This window comes from Rhinopithecus bieti, unplaced genomic scaffold, assembly GCF_001698545.2.
Source record: "Rhinopithecus bieti isolate Rb0 unplaced genomic scaffold, ASM169854v2 scaffold_1599, whole genome shotgun sequence".
In the NCBI taxonomy this organism is placed as follows: Eukaryota; Metazoa; Chordata; class Mammalia; order Primates; family Cercopithecidae; genus Rhinopithecus; species Rhinopithecus bieti.
Genome location: NW_016804139.1, coordinates 411681 through 436614, shown reverse-complemented (window position 1 = coordinate 436614; position 24934 = coordinate 411681). Strand labels below are relative to the sequence as shown.

The window sequence follows — 24934 nt, the reverse complement described above, 5'->3', positions numbered from 1 at the left end:
AAGAGCTTGGCACCTCCTCCTTTCTTTCTTGCGCCTTCTCTTGCCATGTGACATGCCAGCTCCCCTTTCCCTTACAGCATGAGTAAAAACTTCCTAAGGCCTCACCAGAAGCCCAGCAAATGCTGGTGCTATGGTTGTACAGCCTGTAGAACCGTGAACCAAATAAACCTATTTTCTTTGTAAATTACCCAATCTCAGGTATTCTTTTATAGCAGTGCAAAAGGAACTGACACAGAAGGTAAAAGTTATATTTGGATTTTCTGCTGCGCCCCTAACCTCTATGTTGTTCAAAGGTCAACTATACATAAAACATAACATTTAACCATAGTAGCCATCTTTAGATATACAACTTAGTAGGGTTAAGTAAATTCACATTGTTTGTAACTGATCTCCAGAACTCTTCATTTTGCCTGATTTAATTTGAAAGATTTATATGGCCCCTTAACTATTTCACCTTTAATGCCATGCCTTTTAGTTTTCCTTTTCTTGCACCTGTAGTTGTAATGTCCTGGTCAGAGTAGGGGTTAGGGGATGTGGATAAAATTATTTTATAATGTATGGAATATATTGATACTTTTTTTTCATACTTATAAACTTTTGCGTGTGCCTTGCAAACAAAAACTGATGGTGTTCTATTGGGGATATCACAGCTCAGTTTTTTTGATAACGTAGTCTGTTACTGAGTCAGTTCTATAGAAAGTCAACACTAAAGAGAGAGCTGGTTTATTGAAACATATAAGTTGCTGGAATTCTTTGAGGCTGTTACCTGTATTTTCAGCATGGCAGAGTGTGTGGTTGGTTCAGATTTCTCATCAAGACCACAGTTAAATCAGAAAAAAAATTCTGCATAGTATAGAGTGACAATGAGCAGTTTTTTGGGACTTTGACTTTGGTTTCTTGGTGCCTTACAACAGGTTTATCCAAGGTTGGAGAACTGCCTCAAACTCCAGTGTTCTCTATAGATGTGCTATAAATGTTTTTTAGGGGGTAGAAGATACGAAGTTCACATTTGCTAAGATGGATTTCTATATGCTCTAATTTTAGCATGAAAGATGTGAAACTCTATTTGGCAAACTATTATCCAAATAAAGTTATGTCAAAAAATGAATTTCTTAGGTTCATTTCATGAACTAATTTTATTCAGCTCTTGATTACATTTCCTGTGTGTAGAGCGTGTTTCACACTTGGTAACTGACTCTCATTTAAAGAGAATGAATGGCCAAATGAATGTCCTTTTGAGCATTTTTCAAGTGCATGCATTTCTGATTGGTTTTGTTTGCTTTATTCAATGGAGAGAATAATTCTTTGTGGCCAATTTCATTTTAAGAGGGCAATGTTGAGTGATTTTTCATAATTTAAAATATGAATAATTATGCTCTCAAATTATGTATTTGATGGAAACTTAGAACTGAAATCTTCGCTTTTCTTTCTCTCTGCCTCTGCACACTGCTGCCCAGAATGTTTTGGACAGGTGTGCTGTGCTGAATTTCATGTAAATCAAATTTTCTTTTTTTAATTTTTAAAAATGACTATTGTATCTTTGTGAAGGAATGAAAACAATAGAGATTAAGTTAAAAAGGGATTGTATTTTCCTTTGGTCATACTCATAAAGCAGTGGAAGAGAGAAGAAAACCCTCAAATGATACCATGTTTACACATGGCTGTACTAGTACTAATACACTCTTTTTAAAGGCAGTTATGTGAAATTTAGTTAAATAGGAAGACATTTGTTTAATGGTCATTTGACATTGCCTACAGTCAATTTTTGGAATGTTCATTAGGTTACAGTATATAGTTTAAATATTTTCCAGTTATCTAAACCTTTTATTTCTTCAGTGCAAATTTATATTTTAGGAGATGTGCTAATAGTGTTTTAAATGACATTAAAGGATATTATACCGAGAATGGTTGGCAGCTCTTTGTCCATCTCCACAGAACAAGAAGAAATAGGGTTGGATTATTTTTGGTGAACATAAACATAATTTCTTAATATTAGGGGCATTAAGGCATAAATATTTACAGCTGATAGTTATTAAAATAACAGTAACAGTACTTAACATTTTAGTACATGCTATGTAGCTGGCATTGTATTAAGTACTTTACATACATTATCTCATTGTTATCCAGTCCTATGTGATAGAAATTATTACTTTTACCATTTTATGGATGGAGAAACTGAGGCTCAGAAAGGTTGAATAACTTACTAAGGATACCCAGTCAGTAAGCGAGAGACACATAGTTTGAAACCAGACCATCTGACTATGGAGCCTGTGCTGTTAACCACAGTTAATGGGAAGAGGATAAACCAGTGCTGCCCTTACATTAAGTACTCACCATGGGCGACCAATCAGTTACAGACAGTAGTGGATAACTGAGTAGAAACACAAGCAAAGAAGTTGCCAGTATCATGATTCGGTTCAAGAAGTCGTAGTAAGTAAGGATATGTCTCAGAATTTTTTCAGTTGTTTCACCAGGTTACAAATTCCCAAGAAGGATGATGTGATTCATATGTAAATTACGTGTAATAAAATAGTTGAAGTTCAAAATCCTATTGAGATAACAGAGGTTTCTATATTATATGGAAAACTGAGAAATCAGCAATACAGACATTAAGACCCAGATACATAAATGGGGAAAACATATGGACAGACAGTACAAATACAGTTAAGAAATATAGAAAGTTCCGCCTTGTAAGTAATCAAATGCAGATTTAAGTCATAATGTGATATGAGTTTTTCCTGGTAAATTAGCAGGAATTTATAAAATGTTAATACCCAAAGGTGGTACTCTCATTCACTGCCAGTGGCTTTTTAAAATACTGTGTTAGCAAAACAAAATAATTCAATCAATAAATAAATATTCCTCTTTCCTCGCACTAATTTAGTAAATATGAAATCCATATGTTTTTCCTATTATATTGAAAAGCATATTTTATTAAGCTAGCCTGCATTGGACAAAAAAAAAATTTGTAATTTGTATTATCTTTTTTTTTTTTTTTTGAGACATGGTCTGGCTGTAGCACCCAGGCTGAAGTATAGTGGTGTGATCTTGGCTCGCTGCAGCCTCCGCCTCCTGGGCTTAAGCCATCCTCCCACCTCAGCCTCCCTAGTAGCTGGGACCGCAGGCATGCATCACCACGCCTGGCTAATTTTTGTATTTTTTGTAGAGACGGGGTTTTGCCATGTTGCTCAGGTTGGTCTCAAATTCAGTAGCTCAAGCAGTCTGCTTGCCTCAGCCTCCCAAAGTGCTGGAATTACAGGTGTGAGCCACTGTGCCTGGTCTGTATTAAATACTTTAAAAAAATCACCTACAGAAGAAAATAAATGAACAGCTGTTGAGCAGAAATGTTGATTTAGTATTCTCCTTAAAATTATTAACCATGAGAGATGTATCTTAATTGCCAACCCATTGCAAGCCTAAATTGCATAATCATCTGTCAGTAACCTCATTGTTTATGTATAACCTCCTGGTACATAGGAACATGTGTGTTTTATATATGAGTATTCTGTAGTTTTACTACTGGTTAATTAAACATGGGAAAACCATTTAAGTTTGTTATTTATTCACCGTTAAAATTACCTGAAATTTTGGAAATTATTCTTTATTTCAAAAAACTAAAGGATGAAATTTTAAAATAAAGCTGTGATTTTTAGTTTTAAAATTTAGCTTATATGTGTTTATAGCTGTGACTGGGCAAATAACTCTGTAATTATTTTACAGGTATTCACAGTTTTATATGGAAGACAGCTTTTGCCATTATAATATGTTTAACCATCATTTCTTTGATGGAAAGGTAAGAGTTGTGACCATTATCTCATTGTTCTCTTATTGTGGAATAACAGATTTCAGAGTGCTTCCCTTGTTCTTTTGCTAAATTCCCTCAAGGTCAAATTGTGACTGTTCTACTATTTACTGGTATTTATTTTTGTTCTTTCACTGTTTATTGAGCACCTAGAGGTGATTTTATTATTCCCTTGTTAAGACTTCTCACTACTTTTTGGATGAAGGCCCACATTCTTAGAAGGCCCATGGGGCTCTGTGTGATCTGACCCCGATTTCCACTCTAGTCTCCCCTCTCCCTGTTTCCCCTTTGCTGTCTGTGCTCAGGGCACAGGGCTTTCATCTGGAACTGGTCAGACGCCTTTGCACCACAGGGAAGGCCCGTGCTGTTCCTGCTGGTTTCTGCTGTCTTTTGCCTTGATAACTTCCACTCATGTTTTAGAACTTTGTTCCAAATCACTTCTTCCAGCCTTCCCCGACCCCCACTCCCCAAAGGGTCAAGTTCTCCTTTGTAGACTTACCACACTGTAATTAAATTCATGTGTCAGGGCTGGGAGTGTACGGAAAATCTCTATTCCTTCCTCTCACTTTTTCTGCGAACCTCAAACTGCTCTAAAACTAAAAGATCTTTAAAATAAAAAAGGACAGCAGCTTAAAAAAGCTCCTTTCAATATGAGGCTAACAATGTCACTGAGAATAAACAGCATAGTAGAGCTGATACATTTAGTTTGAGCTCTGTGTCAGGCCTATTATAAAATAAAATCTGTAACCAACCAAGTAATCACACCTGCCAGGAAGCTGACCAAAAATATTGTGAAATTATCAAGACACTTTGAAGCATACCCATAAATATATGCATATATATCAATTTTGTAAAAAGTGTGAACCATGCTTGCTATGTATTGTGCTTTGAGATATTAACTAACGATAGGAGGATGAAAACCAAGCAAGACTTTATAAAAGTCAGCATTCAGGAAATGAAAGCAAATGTTGAATTGTTGGTTGGGATTGAAAAATGAGTCCCCTGATTTAGTAAGTACAGCACTCCTTCTATTTGAATCAATTTAGCATTGGGATATATATTAATATTTTTCAGCTGTGAAGCCATTAAAACAAGGTATTGAAATAAACAGCAGTTATAATTAGATGTATTTCAGCTGTTTCCCAAAGAGTTTATGTGGTTGGTAATCACTAAGAATTGAGAACTGTTGAGGTGAATGTGAAGGAAAGTGGGAATTGAAAGTCACTTGCCAGTGGATGATGAGGGACTTCTCAGCTGCGACAGTGGCAGTGAGAAAAGGAGAGGAAAGAACTGGGTTGTCTAGGCATTCATAGAGGCAGTGAGAAGACTGTACTGAGGGGGAAGGAAGTCCAAGCTGACTTGGTGGAATGGCCTGGATTTGTATTTTTTCATCTAAACAGAGGGAAGTGAAGTTTGGAAAGGTTGAGTTTGTGGGGCTGGTAGGATATTGATGTGGCGGTATCCAGCCTGACTACTTGAAACCACAGGACCTTGACGTCAGGTGAGGTCAGGGCTGTGTCGTAGTAAATGAGGAAGTAATCGAGTTTGAATCACTGCTTGATGCTACACTAGTGAGTTAGGATTTTCTTGTTGTTTGTCTGTTTTAATACCATACTATGGTTTTGCTTTTTATTTTGAACAATAAATACAAAATAAGGATAAAATTAAATACCTAAAGGTTGGCTAGCAATTTTTTATTTTTTTAAAGAGTAACAGGTAATTAGGATTTTCTTTGAAACTCTTTGTAGCTTATAGGAAGTGTACAGCATTACCTTATAAGTTTCTACAATAATGGTTGGAATAAGCTGCCAAGATTGAGCTCCACTTTATCTTTCCTGAAGAAAAGAGTCGTCCAGCTCAGGCTTTTCTTTCTCTATATTTCAGCAGCAACCTCTAAATAGCACTGCAGCTATAGAGATTGATCTGCAGAAACCCATTGTTTTAATGATTTTACTATCTGCCTTTTTTCTACCTACTCCTGGAGTCAAGTTTTTCACTAGAGATTTACCATCCACTAATCAATCACTAAGTATTTAAGTGTCCACTCAGTGCCTGTGAGGCTGTCCAGGGTGCTTAGGAGAATAGAAGACTCTGCTAGTACACCTCAGCATTTTACAGTCCACTAGATTCAAAAGTGGGAGTTCCCCACATAGGATTTCTCATTGCAAATCATATAGTATTTAAAAAATGTCATCAGCCTTAATGGCAAAGTCAGTTAAAGTATGTAGAGAGGATGGCTAATTAAATTGCCGGGCACTTTTTAAATGATAGAACTGAGATAAAGAGTCAAATTACTGTGAACATTGGTGGTGCAAGCAAGTATCTATTTCCTGTAGAATATCAACATTAAGACAATCAGCAACTCGTGCTGGGCTATGATGCCATTGATTCTCACCTGGAAAAAAAATCCTTTAAAAATATTTTTAAAGTTAGGTTAGGAGCTAGACATCATTTCCTTGTGTAATTTCTCTTTTCTACTTTTAACTCTAAGGAGTTTGAAGATTTCAATATTATCATCTGTGCTTTCAGTCCTTGTTCTTGTAAGCAGGTTAAGGAAGTGCCAGACAGCACTTGAAAAATGATTAACCTTCTTGACAAGTCATCCTCTGCTATAGCAGTTCCAGTAGGAAATTAATGAAGACTCTCCTAGGGAAAAAGGTTTTCCTCTTATCAGTGGGGTCTTCTAAATTGATTTAGCAGTAGAACAAAATATATTTTATTATAAAGTACATATAGGCTTATTAAAGTTTAAAATGCCATTAAATTTTTACATCTCATGTCATTTTGTATACTGTGTTGACTTATTTTTGTAGATGAGTACAGTCAGCTCTCCCCATTTGTGGGTTCTGCACTGTGGATTCAACAAACTGCAGATCAAAAATATTTAGGAAAAAAAAAGAGGGTGGTGGTGACTGTACTGAGCATGTACACTTTTTTCTTGTCATTATTCCCTAAACCATAGAGTCTAAGAACTGTTTATGTATCATTTACATTGTATTAGGTATTATAAGTAATCTAGAGATGGTTAAAACTATATAGGAGGATGTGCATAGGTTAAGTGCAATACTACAATATTTTATATCAGGGACTCCAGCACCTGCAGATTTTGGTATATGCGGGTGTCCTGGAACCAATCCCTCAGGGATACCAAGGGGACTGTACTTGAAAGCTACTTGCAAGTCAGTTGACTGGAGATACTGTTACATGGTATCTCTTAATAACTTCACCCATAGCAAAAACCGTTAAATATCCCTGTTAATGTTTACTTTGCAATTACTAAAAAAGCTTAAATTAACCTTTGGGAAAATGTGTTAATAGCATGGTTTCATGGACCAGATGTGCTTTGTCATTTGTGAACTTTCCTTTTTTATTTACTTACAGTGCATGTTCAAATATGTCTGCCTGATACTCAAAAACATGTACATGTTTAACTGGTAATTTGTAGCTGTTATTAAACAAACTCATGGCAGTGGACAAGCCAGATAGGAAAACAATGTCTTCTTCGTCTTTGTGTCCCTAGTGCTTAGCACCATCCCGGCTTCTGTTTGTTGAATTGAATTTAACGTTTTAGATGGTTTTCATGGGTAATGAGTTTCTTTTAGGACACTAAATTTAGCCTTTTAATTTAACCATTTGAAATGTGTAGTCTTCTGATAGTGATGGTGTTTGAATTTGCAATTTTAAAAACCTGCTTATCAAGGAACCCAAAGATAAAATCTTATGGGGGCAAAGAGAGGCTCCAGAATGTCACTGAGGGATGCTGCGGTGGCAAGATGACTCGGTAAACTTTCCAGTATTAAGAGTGAGACTGAGTCTAATGCATTCTCCTCCAAATAGGATGAAGTGCCTCTCTCTAGTCCTAATTTAGAAATGAATTTTTATTTGTTCCAGACTGCCCTTGAAGTATGCAGAGCATTTTTACAGGAAGATAAAGGCGAAGGAATCATTATGGTGACGGATCCTCCGTTTGGTGGCTTGGTTGAACCTTTGGCTATTACATTCAAGAAGTTAATTGCTATGTGGAAAGAAGGTCAAAGCCAAGGTGTATAATTTATTACTGCAAAGTAAACATGTATCTATGTATCTACTTCCTGTCAAATATTAGCTGAGCTCAGTGAATCAGAGCACTGATAGAATATACATGTCTTGAGTTCTCTTTTTAAAAACAGGTTTATTTGATGTTGCAGCAAACTTCATTATCATGATATACTTTGTATTATTCTAATCATGTGGATTTTTTTTAATGGCTTATAGGAAAAATACTATGTTTTTGATGGGGATAATGGGACATTATGCAGAAGAGCAGTGAACTGCTGTCATTCATTCAGTAAATATTTACTGAGTAGCCACTGTGTGCCAGGCACTGTTTAGGTACTGGGAATAGATTTTTGAACAAAGCCAACACATACCTCTGCCCTGTGGACCATACATTCCCTGTTCCTAAAGCCTGGCCCAGAACACTAAGAGGGCACTCAGCCTGAGGTCCAGGGCTCTACACTTTGCCAGGATATGAGGTTGGAGGTTGGACATCCCATAGACTGATTGTGGTTATCAGTGACACAGATTCCCAGCCCTAGAGGTGGTCTAGTGGCTGGGGGTTATTATTCAGTTTAAAGTGACTTAGGGCTTCAAAGTATTTTATAAAATTATCTAATTAGTTGGTATATTCATTTTTTAGAAACATTTTCTAGCTCGCAAGTTGATAAATTTGTTAAGAGTGTCAGGAATTTTGTGATCATGCTTCTCCACTAATAGTGCTTTGGGGGACAGAATGCAAATGAAATATAAAATGTGACTCATATTGTTAAGTATTTCACTTATTTGCTGTTTTTAAGTCCACTAATTAGAGTGGATAAAGTCAGTGTCATTGGGGAAGCAATAAAGAGCTTTGTGGGCTTGAATTCCTGTTCTGCCACTTATTAGCTGCATTGGACTTGATAGCTTATGGCTTCAGTTTCCCTATCTGTAAAATGGGATAATATCTAATTCTAGGGATTATTGTAAGGAGACAGTACATAGAAAGTACTTATTATAGCTTAGTGTAAGCACTATGATAAGGCTTACCTCTGAATGAAGGCTTTTCAGCCTGTTGGAGTTTTAGCTGTAATAGTGCTGTAATAAGTACTAGCCTATACTAGGTGCTTTGTAAGTAATAGCTGTGTTCCCTGTCTCTCACAAACACTAATTTTGGTAAAACTGTTTTTAAGAATCTTCCGTGATGCAGTCAAGGTTGATTCATCCCTGAAAACTAAGATAAAGAGTTGTGGCAGAGCTGGGATTCACACCCAAGGCCTACTTACTGCCTTCTAGTCCAGAGGTCCTTCCACTACGTCATGACTACCTTTGTGCCTCAAAAGTGACACTCCTTTTCTATTTTCAACTTTTTAGGTAACATCTTTGCCTTACCTAGACAATAGTAATATACATATGGGTTACTTTTACATACTCTTAGTAGCTGTATTTCGATATAAAGGAATATTTCCACTGACCTTTGGGAATAGTCAGGTTTGAAATGGCACTCTGGTAAACATTTTCTGTTTTTGTATGAGATTTAAATGTGTTGAATCATTGCAATTTCTCATGCTAGCAGAAGTTTTTCTATTGTAACCTTCTATTTTTTTCTTTAATTTACTATTATTTTTCCCTTTTTGTGATCCATTAGATGACAGTCACAAAGAACTACCCATTTTCTGGATTTTCCCCTATTTTTTTGAATCCCGAATTTGTCAGTTTTTTCCAAGCTTCCGGATGCTGGATTACCAGGTAGAGTACAGATTCTGTTTTCTGGCATGGTTGGGGAATGGAGATTCTACTTAAATAGGTATAAGACTATTCATTGATTTTAGTAAATTAAAATACAATGAACTGTATTAAACACTAAAATTTTACCATATGTAGCTTAGTCCAGTGGTTCCTCAATGTCTGTAATCCCTAGAGTGCATGTTGAAAATGCAGATTGAGTACCAAAATAAACCCACTAAATCAAAATTAGAGGACAAAGCCCCAAGAAAAAATATCTCACCAAGCTCCTTGGGTGATTCTCAGTGTGCTAGGTTTTAGAGCGGCTGATTTAATCTTTCATCATCACTAGGAGATTGTGCAGCCCCCCAGGTTCATCATTATGAATGTTGGTTTCCTCTGTTCAGAGGGTAGAGAAAAGTAAATCACCTTTCTAGTTGGTGAAATGCCGTGCATACTCTACTGCGTCACTCTTGGGATGTCAGGAGTGTCGGAGAAGGCAGAGATGGCTCTGTGTGAATGTGTTGATTCTGGGAAGAAGTTACTGCAGTAGACCTCCTCCTTCACAGCGATGCCTATGGAATTTTCCCCATGCCTGAAATGAGAATGAGGCTTGTGTCCACAGTAGCTCCACCTGGTCTTTTAAGTTCATTCTGCTTTAAACTCCACTTTCCTGTATTTTTTTCCCTTGTGTTTGAAGTTAATCCTGTTGTTGCCATCACCGTGTATGGTCTTCAGGCAGGTACTGCTTCCTCTTTTTTTTTTTTTTTTTTTGAGACAGAGTCTCACTTTGTCACCCAGGCTGGAGTGCAGTGGTGCAATCTCGTCTCACTGCAACCTCTGCCTCCCAGGTTCAAGTGATTCTTCTGCCTTAGCCTCCTGAGTAGCTGGGACTACAGGCGTGTGTCAACATGCCCACCTAATTTTTTTTCCCTGTATTTTTAGTAGAGACAGGGTTTTGCCATGTTGGCCAGGCTGGTCTTGAACTCATGGCCTCAAATGATCTGCCTGCCTCAGCCTCTTAAAGTGCTGGATTACAGGCGTGAGCCATTGCACCCAGCCTGCTGCCTCTTTTTGTAAGAGGTTTCTATTTGAGTTTTCTGAATAATCGACTGGCCTCTGATTAAGGCAGAGTTTTAGCCGTAAATGTCTTCACTTGCTGTTGCAAGCTAGCACTTGGTTCTAATCTTTCTAATCTTGAAGGTATATACCATTATGAAAATTATTTTAAAATTCTGAAAGAAACTGTTACCAAAAATGAGGGTAAAAGACTCTGTGATTCCTCTCAAACAGCAGACACTATACTTTCAAAGTGTTCACTTTTAATCTTTTTTTTAAAAGTACTTTTTACAGGTTTGTAATCATAGAAGGCAATTTTGAATTCTGCTTTCTTCACTATGTCTTATAAGTATACATTTTTAAACATAGCTACCCAATCTTTATGCTTTAATAACTAAATTATTTCATATGCAGGCTATTTATTATTCCCTTCTCTTTGGACTATAGGTTGTTTTTAAGTACCTTTTAAGGTACTATAAATAACACTGCTATAAACACCTTTTATGCTTATAGTTTTTTCATGTTTTATGTAACTTGCTTAAAATAGATTTCCAAAACTGAGATTACTTTATCAAATATAATGGATTTTTTTTTTATGGCTATTAAGTAGTATTAACAGGTTTTGTTCTAAAAGTGTGTAGCACAAGCCATTTTAAACTTGACTTCTTGAGCTCTGCTTTGGGCAAAATTTATATCGTAAGTTTTCTCAGAGCTCATTTAACTCCTTTTTGGGGCATCAGGTTTCCTGTTTCTTGTCCGAGGGATGCTTCTAATATAGACATTTGCAATACAGAGATAGCTGACATATTCTAAAAATATTAACTGCGTAAACAGGTTCTAGTTTTCATTTCATTTCATTTCATTGCCTTTGGCAATGGATAATTATCTAGTGCAATGTTTGGCACACAGTAGGTGCCATGTGTATGTCAAATGGATAATTGAGTGAAAAAGCATGAACCCTGGAGTCAAAAAGGATCGGAGTTTTAATCCTGGTGCTGGCACTTAACCCCTCTGAAGCTTATCTTACCTGTTAAATGAGTATGGCAATAATATATCTGTCTCTTAAGGTTTTAAGGATTTTATGAAATAATGCATGGAAAGGCTTAGCCCTGTCCTTAACACACAGCAAGTATTAAGTTTAGGTTCTTGCTGTCGGCATTGTCATCACCACTGTCACTGTCATCATTCAGATAGTCCCAAGGTAGGGGTAAAACTCTTCCTCAGGTCCTTTTTTGATACATCTGAGAAATTAAAACTGCATAATTGTATAAGTTGGTGCAAAAGTAATTTTGCCATTAAAAAAAAAAAATGGCAAAAACCGCAGTTACTTTTGCACCAACCTAATAATTCATGCCCTTAGAAAACTGTTGTATCCATATTTAGAGAGGAGTTCCCCGCCCCCCCCACTATGGACAAGAGTTTGAAATGGTGAGAGGGCAAAAGAAGACAGATCCAGAATATAGCAGATGAGAGAGGCAACTTTGGAGTAACCAGCCATCACTTGCTAGGCAGTCTGTGTTACTAGGAAAGAACTTTTGGAAATATTAGGGTTATGGTTTTGAGAAGTAGTTGCAAGGTCCAAGTGTGGACAATAATTATACACTTCAGTGTATTGATGAAGAAAGGTTCTGATTAGGTCACATGTGTCTGACAGGCTAAAAAGCAGTCTTCTCAATAAAAAGAAAGCCAACCTTTGGAAAGAAAAATGAGAATAAAATCTAAAACAAAGCAAATTTGTTTTTCCTGATTCCTGCTAAAGGGAAGAACAGTACTGTGATTACATGCTTATGTTGGAGAAACTGATTTTGCCATATCTCCTCATGTATTTATAAACATTATTTGATGTACGTTCTTGGACAATTTTTCTAGGTTTTGAAAATTTCTCTGGACCTATTACTCCTTTCTGAGCATTTTGCTTTCCTCTTTTTTTTATGTTACTTTAACTTCATTAAATTTTTGTTGTTGTTGTTTCTTGTTTTTGAGATGGAGTCTCGCTCTGTCGCCCAGGCTGGAGTGCAGTGGCACGATCTCGGCTCACTTCAAGCTCCGCCTCCCGGGTTCTCGCCATTCTCCTGCCTCAGCCTCCCGAGTAGCTGGGACTACAGGCGCCTGCCACCATGCCTGGCTAATTTTTTTTTTTTTTTTTTTTTTTTTTTTAGTAGAGACGGGGTTTCACTATGTTAGCCAGGATGGTCTTGATCTCCTGACCTCGTGATCTGCCCGCCTCGGCCTCCCAAAGTGCTGGGATTACAGGCATGAGCAAAAAAAATTCTTTTAAATAGAGATGGGGTCTCTCTATGTTGCCCAGGCTGGTCTCAAACTCCTGGGCTCAAGCAATCCTTTCACCTCAGCCTCCCAAAGTGCTGGGATTACAAGTGTGAGCCACCATGCCTGGCCTAACTTCATTTTGTGGTACTTTTTTTTCTTTTATATTAGCCTTCATTGAATGAAAACTTTGAGTCCCCTCTCCTCCTTCACAGATCTTTTCCCATAGACCTTGATTAGGCCTTTTTTTTTGGCGGGTGGTTAGGGGGGACATCACCTGAGATGATTATAAGCCCTCAAACCACAATGCAGTAAAAATCCCCAAATCACTAAATCTATTTTTTTGGAAATACTTCCCAGGTAAGAGGAAGGCAGAAATGCTGCAAATCTTCATAAAACATAAATTATGTAGACTCTTCAGTGATCAAACACTTGATGAATACAGAATAAAACAGTCATCCAAGACCTAGAAAACCAAGAGTTCTATTAACAACAGATTAGAAAGGAAGGATGTGATGATGAAAGGAAACTCTGATTTTGAGTCAGAAGTCTGAGTCCTGGCACTGCCTTTTAGAGGCTACTTAATCTTGGGAGAAGTCACTTTATCTCTCCAGGTTCTGTTTCCTTACCTATAAAATAAAATGATTGAACCAGAAAAGAGATGGCAGTTAAGTTTCTCTTTTGGTACTAAGCCTGATAAATTGCTAGTGATTTTCTGGAGAATTTGTTGAGAATACCAGGTTCAGTAGCAAACAGTAATGTGATTAGTGGTGTCCGCCATGGGGGTGGGGTCAGGGAGTGGTGGTGTTCATGTCCTGAATTTTTTGTGTCTGAATTAGATGATCTCACCTCCTTTCCACCTGGGACATTCTGTTGTCTCTTGTCTGTACTTAATATGGGACACTTGTCTGGGGTGTTAAAAGTATAGCTCTTTGCTTTTGTCAAAGCTATCCTTTTTAAACATCAGCCTGTTAGGACACTGTGTTTTCAAGATTAGTTTCACAGTCAGAAATGAAGATATTTTGGCAGCAATTTCTGGAAAATTATTGCAAATTAAAAGATGGCTACCAAAATTCCTAAAATTTAATCTATAATAAACATAAAACATGTAGTGGGTTTGAAGTAAAAAGGGGTATAAGATGTCCACGTTACTTTTAAATAAGAGGTAATGGGATATGGGGATTATGATAGACTTTACTGCTGTGGTAGAAGCTGGTTGCTGGAGCAGAAGAAGGTGCTGGGGACCTTTTGTGTGTGTTGACAATAGAAGACAATCCTTAGGGAGTTACGGAAATGCAAGTACTCTGTCTTATTTAATCTTTCTTTCCTGAACTGATACCTGGAACATAGTAGGCACAAAATAAATGTTGACTTGGATGTCTTGGTCTCCATTTAACTAGTTTCAGTCTCATGTTACAGAAGACATTTGCGTATAGATAAAATTAAAAATTAGGAATTGCAGAGATTTTGTGCTTTCCCTCATTTCTATACAGTACTTCATCACATTAATCAGTTCCATGAGAGAAATTTTCTATTTGAAAATGCCTCTCATCATCATTGTGAGTGAAATGTCAGGGATAATGATGGGAAAATGGTGTATCAGTTCTACTACTAGTGATAGGCAATTTGCAAAATTGTGTTTGCTTTATAGCACTTCCATAGGAGGTTTATTTGTGTGGCTGAAGCTATGAAATATGGATGTATGTTAGAGGTACATTAATTTACTCTAGCAGTATGCATTTTACATACCATATGTTTATAGTTAATTAGCACAACAAACCCGCATTTAAAAATAATAATAATCTCAATTAGGTTATGCAAAATCAAGCAATCAACCACCTTCCTGACACATACATTCTCTGACTCCTTGGGTAACCATAAAGACATTGTTCTTTTTTTTCCCTCTCTTCCATCTGCTATCTAGTTTGTTGCATAGAATATTCCATGTACTAGAAATCTTTCTAAAATATTATTCTCCAACATTTGAAAAGCTTCATATGAATCTCTTGGGAAGAATTTTTTTCTTATGACACTCATAAATGTTCAAAATGTCTTTGTTGGTTTAATAAGGTACCATATATTTATTGAGTACACAGAGGAGTGCATTAGGGGAAACATTATGAATTTAAATGATTTTAAAAGAAAATGACTTACGGTACTATTTTAAGGTGATATTGTAGTAAAATCTATTTTTGTATCCCAGCCTCTAATAGATAACATATATTCATAGAATTTTCAAAGTTGGAAAGAAACAGAGGTAACCTAGGCTGACTTCCCAACATAATAATCCTCTCCACTAAATTCATGACCAGCCGTCATGCAGCTTCACTTGAATGCTTCCAGTGAGCAGAGGCCTACAGCCTTAGAAGGCAATGCAATTTATTTAATAGCTTTAATCGTTAGAAAATTTTCTCATATGAAGATAAAATATGCTCCCCATTAACTTCCAACCATTGGTCCTAGTTCTATTCTCTGAAGCAATAAAGGATAAGTCCAATTTCTATTCCATATGACACCCCTTCAGTTAGAGAATAGCTATCAGATCCTCCCAGTCATCTCTTTTCTGGATACACATCCCCAATTTGTTAAGCTATAAATTCTGTTCATTCCCATTATTTTTCAAAGAAATGAACTAGTTTTATCAACGTCTCTCTTGAAATGTAGTGACTGAACACAGAGCTTCAAATGTGATCTGACCTGAAAGTTTCCTTGTTGTGGTACTGTACTTCCAAATAGGCCAACTGTGAGTCCGTGCCAGCTTTTACAGTTTATGCTGGACTGCAGACTCACCATACTGACAGCCAGAAACCCTTAGGGGCTTTTCCACACTGTCCCTTGGCTCTCCTTATCCTGTGCTACAGTGTACTTAGTTTTTCCCACTGCTGAAGCTTAGCCTTAAACTAGACAGGGCTGGAGAACAAGCCTGGGAATCTCCCCTTAAAGGCCTCTCTTTCCCTTGTCCTCAATTTCTTACATTTTTGTGATTCACTTATTAAATAGCTAGCTTACAAGCCAGTTTTGTTGTAAGTTCTTTCGTATTCTTGTTTATAATAGAAACAATTCAGTACATAACTTATTTGAATATCAGGCTTACCTGTACTGACCTCATAAAAAACTTCATGGTATTCTCGTGGATAATCTAAACCAGTGGTTCTTAAACTTTAGTGTGCCAGGAGGACTTGATAAAACACAGATTGCCAGGCCCTACTCCCAGAGTTTCTGATTTATTAGGCCCTAGGTGAGGTGAGAATTTGCATTCCTAATGAGATCCCAGGTGACACTGATATTGCTGATCCAGACACCACACTTTGAGAGCTACTGATGTAAAGAAAGATGGATTTAATGACCAGGTGGATTCATAGCAGTCTTAAAACCAAATTGAGAATGCTTGTGGATAATAGGTTGCAGGAGGAGACTGAAGCAAGAGGCTAATAGAAGTCATACTTATTCACTTCGGTTTGCTTTCAAGATAATCTGCTGAAACTAAAAGTTGAGTTAGGGACCTTGAGGAGAGAGGTACATGTTTGAAATAGTCACTGTGGGGAGAACAACTATAATTGTGAGCCTGTGTGTTCATCTCCATTTTTCTGCCTTATGCCAGGCCTTGAACAAGTGTTTTACAAACATTATCTCATTTAACCTTCACAGCAACTTTAAGTACCGGTACCCTCTTCTTACATAAGATGACACAGAGCAAATTTCACACACAAAATGGGAAGCCCTGACCAAATGAGCACACATTTTCAAAGGCTGAATTTTTTAATGCCAAAAGCTAAGTTCTTGAATACCTGATAGACTTTCTTGTAAAGTCTGTTGTATTAGATAAAAGCTTAGAGTTGTTCCTTTAATACTAGACAATGTAAATTTGCCATAACAGATCTTTTTAATAATGAAATTTTACTGCTGCAGAAGCTGTTGGTTTGTAAGTGAACTCTTGCTCTTAAGAATTTCTTGTTAAATACTATAAGGGAGATGGTTGTGCTTTAGTCAGGAGTAGGTCAAGGCAGCTTCCAGTGCAGCATGACTCAGCGGGTTTGGAGTGCAGGTGCACAACTCTGCATATTATGTAACCACACTGCAGGTGTATTAGGTGATCACTCATGTGAGCTCGTGCTTGGCCTGGAGCCACTATTGTCTGTAAAAGGTATAATTAACCTGCTAACGCTGTACATATGGCCTGTGCCTGGGTTGGCTCATGCCCGGGCTCACTTGCACTCAGAGAGAGAGTAAAGCCATGTTGAAACTGTCTACAATTCGAGTGTTTTTCCAGTTACCTGCCACTGGTCTACCTACTCCCCTTGGTCCTCAGCTTGGGCTGAGACCTGACAACGTTGTGGTGACAATTTGACATCGATGAACAGGATACTGAGGAGAGTGAGCCGCTTTATTCCCTGGTGATGCTGGGTCAGCCCATGTGGCCACAACTGGGTTTTGGTGGGCCCAGTGTCAGTGTACTGCTTGAATGGGCTCCAGTGGAAACCTGGGCAGCGGTAGATGGGTCCCCTGCAAGCATGGAGAAGGCACTGAAGCAGCTAGAAATGCAGAGCACTGAGAAGGAATGAGCTTTTGCCAGGAGAGTTGGATGGGCATTTTTGACTGTGCTACAAGAAGTACACACCCAGTCCCTGAGGGATGCAGTAGAGGTAAGGGCCCTCCAGGTACAGATGGGGCACCTGGAGGCCTGGCTGCATAACTCAGAAAAAGAGTTAGAAGCTGCCATGAATGGGGACCTCCAGGCACAGGCAGGGCGCCTGGAGGCCTGGCTACAGAGCTTGGAAAAGGAATTAGGGGCTGCTCTGGATGTAGGCCTGGGTCTGTTGTCTTGGCCAGAGACCCCCACCTGGTCTGATACCAAGGAGGCTGTTGGCGGGATCGAGGGGTCTGTGCCATAAAGAAGGGAAAGATGGGCCGGGCGCGGTGGCTCAAGCCTGTAATCCCAGCACTTTGGGAGGCCGAGACAGGCGGATCACGAGGTCAGGAGATCGAGACCATCCTGGCGAACACGGTGAAACCCCGTCTCTATTAAAAAATACAAAAAAACTAGCTGGGCGAGGTGGTGGGTGCCTGTAGTCCCAGCTACTCGGGAGGCTGAGGCAGGAGAATGGCGTGAACCCGGGAGGCGGAGCTTGCAGTGAGCTGAGATCCAGCCACTGCACTCCAGCCTGGGCGACAGAGTGAGACTCCGTCTCAAAAAAAGAAGGAAAAGATGCCCCGCCTGCAGGGGTGCCCCCAATGGGAGAAAACGGGGTCCCAGTGAGTGACATGCTCACAGATGTGGATAGATTTGATTTTGGCCAGGGTGGAGCAAGAGAAAATTGATAAGCAGCCCAGTGAACTTTGTGGAGACAGCTGTTTCCAGAGCAACAATTCTAGAAAATACCCAAGCAGGAGAAGAACATTTCTGCGTGACCTGGTGCCACCCTGGCACTCCAGCCCAAAGACTATGTGCTGCAGCCAGGTGGGGGTGTAAAGTCTTCTGTTTGATGAGGGAACTGGCCGAGGTGCCCCTCCCGAGGAGGCCACATGTGAAATTAGCAATCCACTGGTCTCCCACCAATGTACTGCAAGTGCTGGTGCTGGTAGACACCAGCGCAGATACATTCTGGGGTTGGATATTTTACACGACTTGATGGAACTGGGATAGTATCACTATATAGTGGAGTTGGCTAATGCATTGTTTTCCAGAGAGCCAGGAACAGTTTGCCTTCATGGGAGGATGACATTGGACTTTCACAGGTTGCCGCAGGGCTTTTTGCATAGCCCACCATTAGCCATGGTCTTGTTAATGATATTATGCCCACCTCTGATTCTCTTGCAGATTTAGAAGCAGCAACACTCCCCTTGCCTAGAATTAAGATGGTGCGGCTGAGACCACCTTCCTGGCAGCCAAGTGGGCCATTTAGCAGGCATAAGCCCTATAGGTAGTTGACAGGGGCGCCCATTTGAGCTGGATGTACATGTGACCACAGATAGTTTTGGCTGGGGCCAATATCAGTGCATGGAGCACTTGAGAACACCGGTGGGCTTTTGGTCCCAGCTGTGGAAGGGAGCTGAGCCCCGTTGTTGATTGATAAAGAAGCAGTTAGTAACTCATATGCTGCCCTTCAGATTCATGAGAGCGTGGCAGGACAGGCTACAGACATTGTGCGTATGACTTGCCTGATAGTGTGATGGGTGTGTTGGTGGATAACAACCTCCCAAACTGAGACAGCGCAGATATCCCCTTTGGCAAAGTGGGGCACCTACTTGGAGCAGCAGAGTATGCTGAGTACAAGTCCCTTAGCATCTGAGTTGCAAAATGTCTTGGGACCTGTAGTCCTAATGCAAGATAAGGCCATGGGGCCTAAGGCATAGCCTGACGCAACCCTACACCTTGAGCCATTGCTGTTTAAGGAAGGGCATCCCCCCATTCCTGATGGGGGGCATGATACACAGATGGGTCTAGCCAAGGTGCTACTGCTGCCTGGACTGCTGTTGCAGTCCAACCTAGTACTGATACTATATGGTTTGGAACCGGGCATGGGCAAAGTAGCCAATGGGCTGAACTTAGAGCACTGTGGATGGTGATCACCAAGGAGGTGACACCTATGGTAATCTGTACCGATACCTGGGTGGTCTATCAAGGGTTAACCTTGTGGTTCACTACCTAGAAGTTAAAAAGGTGACTAGTTGATCACCAGCCCCTGTGGGGTCAGGCCATGTGGCAAGACCCTATAGGAGGAAGGATGACCTCCTCTGACCAAGTATGGGGACAAAAGGTAATCTGTTGTTGCCTGCCCCAATGCCTTTAAAGGTAGGGGAACAAAAACCTGGCTTAATGTATAAAGCAACATTGGGGTGATGTCACCATGAGGTGGTTGCCTGCCATAACCTGGAGCTATTGCTTTCTGTGGTATTGTGTGTTATGAATTCAGGGCTCCACCCTATGGGCACGTGTCCCTGCCCAGAGGACACCCTCGGCCTAGGGGGTGGAGTGTAAGAGAGATGGCTGCGCTTTAGTCAGGAGTAGGCTGAGGTGGCTTTCTGGCACAGCGTGACTTAGCAGGTTTGGAGTGCAGTTGCACAACTCCACACGTTATGTAACCATGCCATGTGAGGCTCATTAGGTGATCACCCACATGCGCTCGTGCTTGGCTTGGAGCCATTGTTGTCTGTAAGAGGTGTAATTACCTGCTAACGCTGTACATACAGCCTTCACCCAGGCCAGCTTGCACCCATGGCTTGTGCCCAGTCTTGCTTATGCCCAGAGAGAGAGTAAAAGCCATGTCGAAATTGTCTATGATCCTTGAGTGTTATTCCAGCTACCCACCACTGGTCCACCTACTCCCCTCGGTCCTCAGCTTGGACTGGAACCTGACACTTGGCATGACAAATACTTTAACTCATATATTGGCATCAGTTTGTTCATTTATTGGTTAAAGAATCTTAATGTTGACTAATTTGAGTAAATTTTCTTTCTGTTTTAATTTTTAACTTTCTAGGTAGATTATGATAATCATGCACTTTATAAACACGGAAAGACAGGTCGAAAACAGTCTCCCGTGCGTATTTTCACCAACATTCCGCCCAACAAAATAATCCTTCCTACTGAAGAAGGGTACAGGTAAGATCAAAGTGGAACTTTGAAGTACACAAGTCACTGAAAATAAAGTTACATATATCTATCAGTCAAATGCTTTCAGTGTTGAATCATGTTATTCTTCTATTACTTTTAAATTAGGTCCATAATTTCATACTGAATTGAATTCAGATTGCACTCAGTTTTTGTAATGAGTGCTTTGTAAAGTTTTATCTACTCTGTAAATCTCAATAAATGCATGCAGCTGATTTCTCTGTCCTTTACTCTGTAGATTTTGCTCTCTGTGTCAACGATATGTTTCTTTAGAGAATCAACACTGTGAGCACTGTAATTCTTGCACATCCAAGGTATGGTGTTCTTATAGAATGTATTTTTATTTAAATATTTTCATTTTTAGCTTACTAGTTTTATTACCCTTTAAATGTTATTTTGTTAATATGATTTGTATTAATATATATTATCATTTATTAATTATGCTATAATACAATATTTTAAATTATAGAGTACAACAGCTTTTAAAAATACTTAACTGCCTTCATCGTCACCAACAGTCATTTGAATTCATCTTCAAATGGTACTTGGGACTGCTAAAATTATCAGTGTTTCAAATAAGGCATAAATGCATGCTCAATTATGTGTATGTTGAGGGAAAAATTATGGTATTTCAAATAAGGCACTGACCTATTAGGTACCATCATCATTCTGGTGAAATAATTAATAACATGTACTGTGCACTTTTAATATGCCAGACACTTTCCTAAGAGCTTCACATGGATGAACTCATTTAATCCTCACAACAGCCTTATTAGGTACAGTGACTCCTTGATTTTTTACAGATGAAGGACTGCAAAGGGACATACCTATTTATTTATTTAGGTATTATTTTTTCTTAATAGACTTGGTTCTTTAGAGGAGTTTTAGGTTCACAGCAAAATCGAGCAGAAGGTACAGAGATTCCCCATATGTCCCCTGTCCTGACACATGCACATTCTCCCCAACTGTCAGCATCTTCCACCAGAGGGGTGCATTTGTTACAGTTGATGGACCTGCATTGACACATCATTAACACTCTGAGCCTATAGTTGACATTAGGTTCACTCTTGGTGTTTTACATTCTATGGGTTTGAAAAATGTATAATGACATGTTTTCACCATTACAGTGTCATACAGAGTGGTTTCACTGTTTTCACTAAAAATCTTTTGTGTTCTATCTATTCATCCTTCTTCCTGAAGGGTGTCTCTGGCTACCACTATCTTTTTATTGCCTCTATAGTTTTTCCTTTTCCAGAATGTCACACAGTTGGAATTATATAGTATATAGCCTTTCAGATTGGCTTCTTTCACTTAGTAATAGGCATTGAAGGTTCCTTCATGTCTTTTCATGGTTTGATAGCTCATTTTTTGTTAGCTCTGAATGATATTCCTTTGATGTACCACAACTTGTTTACTCATTCACCTACTGATGGACATCTTGGTTGTTTCCAAGTTTTGGCAATTATAAATAAACCACCTAATTTTTTAGGAAGGCAGGGTGACCCTTAAGTTGTTTTGTTTATTTTAATTAAATCTGGTCAGAAAGGGCATGTGAAGTTTAGTTTGGCTCATAAGCACAAATTATTCTCTAAAGAAGAGGCTGCATTTATATAAACATTAGAAAGTACATTTTCATGATTATAGAATGGTATTACTGGTTATACTTGTTTTAACAATGTTAATACATCTGATTGTTTATATTTAGTTTTTATTAGTTGAGACATGATGTGTATTCTTCATTTAAAAAAAATTATGCCCAGATTGTATAGTTTAAAGTTGAGGAAAACAAACTTATTATTTAGAGATGCACACAAAGGTGGTAAAAGGAAGCAAGAGCTAGGAAATGACAATCACACAAATTGAAGAGGTGTTATTTGGAGGGGACGGGAGGAATGCTGTAACTGAGTAGGGGCATGGGGCAGTTTCCAGAGGGCTAGTGGTATTCTTTCTTGACCTCGTGGGTTTTATCTGTGTTTACTTTACAATACTCATTAAATTGGATATATTTTATGCACTTTTCTAGATATTTTTATTTCATAGTTTTAAAATTAATCAGACACTAACCTATAATCTATCTTTCTAAATTATGTAAAGTTCTCAAATATGAATTTCATTAAGGATTATGCAGTATAGACACATAAAATTATGAATCATTAATTCTCTTGAAATTTTCATTTGAGTCCTTCTTTGTGCAGATTGGGTTGCTTGAACTGGAGTGGATTTTCAAGATCATTTAGATAAATCTCCTAGTTTTACAGTTAAGGAAATTGAGGCCCATCAAGGAGGCATTTGAGTTGAGTGGAGAAATGCATAAATTAAAATCAAAGTATTTAATTGTGAAGCCCAGAAAAGGCAGAAATAAGGAATGAATAATTTACACAGATTTTAATAAGACATTTTAATTTTAATTGTAGAACTTGATTTTAATAACAAATTAAATATAATTTAAAATTGTTTTTTTTTTGATAGGATGGCAGGAAATGGAACCATTGCTTTCTCTGTAAAAAGTGTGTAAAGCCTTGTAAGTATTGAGACTTAATGTTTGAGATCCTATGAACACATTTTAGAGTTTTCTCCATCTAAGTAGGATTTTTCATTGGATTTATAAAGGAAAAAATAATCAGGGTAGAGACTTGTAATTTATTTGCTTTTTAATTTTATAGTTATCAACATGTATGTTCTGCCTTGTTCTGCCTTGCAGGAGAGATGATTGCTAACCTGTTTCAGTGTGGTGTTTGGTTTGACTTATTTTAATAAGGCATTGTGTCACTCATCCAGCCTCCATTGTGACAGTAGCTGTCAGCTCATAACTTACTGGAGAAGGGCTGAATTTGTTGCATGTAACAGAAAGAAGTTAGCTAGTTTATGTGGAATTCTAACCTCTTCTCCCTGGTCTCTTTAGCCAAACTAAAACTAGCTGTGCAAACTAGCCACAATATTTCAAGTAAACACTGTTCGTATATCCTACCTTAAAAGTTAATAAGATGAAAAATTACGTTACATGAACTTCTTTTAAAACTTAATTTTTATTTTACAGCCTGGATCCACTGTAGCATTTGCAATCACTGTGCTGTTCCAGATCATTCTTGCGAGGGCCCCAAAGATGGCTGCTTTATTTGTGGTGAATTGGATCACAAACGCAGTACTTGTCCTAACATTGCTACATCTAAAAGAGCTAACAAGTCAGTCGAATACTTAACTAGAAAAATGTATTCCATCTGTGTTTTATACAGGGTAACCCATAAAAGCATGCAACATTCGGAGGATCTTAAAGTGCCAGGTTAATTGTCACTTTCACTATTATGTACTGGTTGCATAGATGGATGGAGAGAGGAGAGAAAGATGATTCGAAGAGCTTGCTTTCAAAGAGCTTACAGTTCTACAGCTTAGACATGAAAATAACCAAAATATGAGGTAGAAAGTGGTTAACTTTACCTCTCCTTAGCTTTACGTCTCGTGTAAAGTTATAGGGCATGACAGTTCATGCTTTATTGAAGGACATGATATTTAAGTCAGGCTTTGAGGAACAGATCAGATCTAGACACACGATGGCAGGAAAGGCTGGAGAAGGCACTTCAGATTGAATAGCAAGTAATTCCACAGTAGGCATATTGTAAGAAAGCTATTTCTTTATATCAAATTTTAAGAAAAATATTTAGACATGCTTAATACTTAAATATTTGAAATTTTATTACTTTTTTTCCTGTGATTATTTTCACATCTCTCACCAATATTTGGTTACAGTTATGGATTACAACTCAGAGTAAAGGGAGAGCAATGACAATAGCATATTTAGAAAAGGCATTGCTTCTGGAATAGTTATCCCCGAAATAAAACAAAACAAAACAAAAAAAGAAAAACACTGCTATTTTAACCAGGCTAATTTGAATGATTATACTTTTTTCCTAACTAAAAGGAATGATAGCGATTAAGTGCTCTTGCTTTATTGCTAAGAAAACTAATGTCACACAGTTATTAATTGGAGATTACCAGATAGCTAAATTTGACATTATATGACATTATATGACATTATATGAAATTTCAGATTGGGCTACCATATGACTATGACTTGTAATTAAAGAAAAATTGATTCTTATTAGAAATATCTGATACTTTAGTAATTATTTATGATAATATTAGAATTCTTTCCCATGTGTTTTATTTATCTGTGGTCAGTGAAATTTTTTTTTTTCCATTGTGGTCCAGCCACTTGAATTCTGGCTACCATTACAACTGCCTCGTTCCTACATTTACTCTACTTTAAATAATTATTTCCACTGAGTAATCCAGGATAAAGAAAAGTTTTAAAAACTTAATTAAAGAAGCTTACTGAAGAATCTTATAAAATATTTCCCTTAGAATAAACCTTCAAAAATTGAATACAGCCGGGCGCGGTGGCTCAAGCCTGTAATCCCAGCACTTTGGGAGGCCGAGACGGGCGGATCACGAGGTCAGGA

General features: G+C 38.3%; 1 protein-coding gene and 1 long non-coding RNA gene across 4 annotated transcripts in view; one reads left to right on the top strand and one right to left on the bottom strand.

The window, feature by feature from the left end:
- Positions 1-24934, bottom strand: part of LOC108525975 (uncharacterized) — a 39198-nt gene that overhangs the window by 4181 nt on the left and 10083 nt on the right. The window contains exons 3-4 of one of the 2 annotated variants that reach the window (XR_001884387.1): positions 9971-10136; positions 2335-2548 (exon numbers count right to left, since the gene is read on the bottom strand). The exons of the other annotated variant lie outside the window; for it this stretch is intronic. This is a non-coding gene — a long non-coding RNA (uncharacterized LOC108525975). The remainder of the gene's footprint in view (positions 1-2334; positions 2549-9970; positions 10137-24934) is intronic. 2 annotated transcript variants of the gene reach the window in all.
- The window catches only part of ZCCHC4 (zinc finger CCHC-type containing 4), a 62032-nt gene that overhangs the window by 33147 nt on the left and 3951 nt on the right, over positions 1-24934 (top strand). Inside the window, exons 6-12 of one of the 2 annotated variants that reach the window (XM_017866708.1) lie at positions 3721-3793; positions 7694-7844; positions 9465-9565; positions 20347-20468; positions 20716-20791; positions 22947-22998; positions 23515-23659. In XM_017866708.1, coding sequence (XP_017722197.1) covers positions 3721-3793; positions 7694-7844; positions 9465-9565; positions 20347-20468; positions 20716-20791; positions 22947-22998; positions 23515-23659 — 720 coding nt within the window. Of the gene's footprint in view, positions 1-3720; positions 3794-7693; positions 7845-9464; positions 9566-9950; positions 11009-20346; positions 20469-20715; positions 20792-22946; positions 22999-23514; positions 23660-24934 lie in introns of those variants that run through there. The other variant, XM_017866706.1, reaches the window with a different exon arrangement.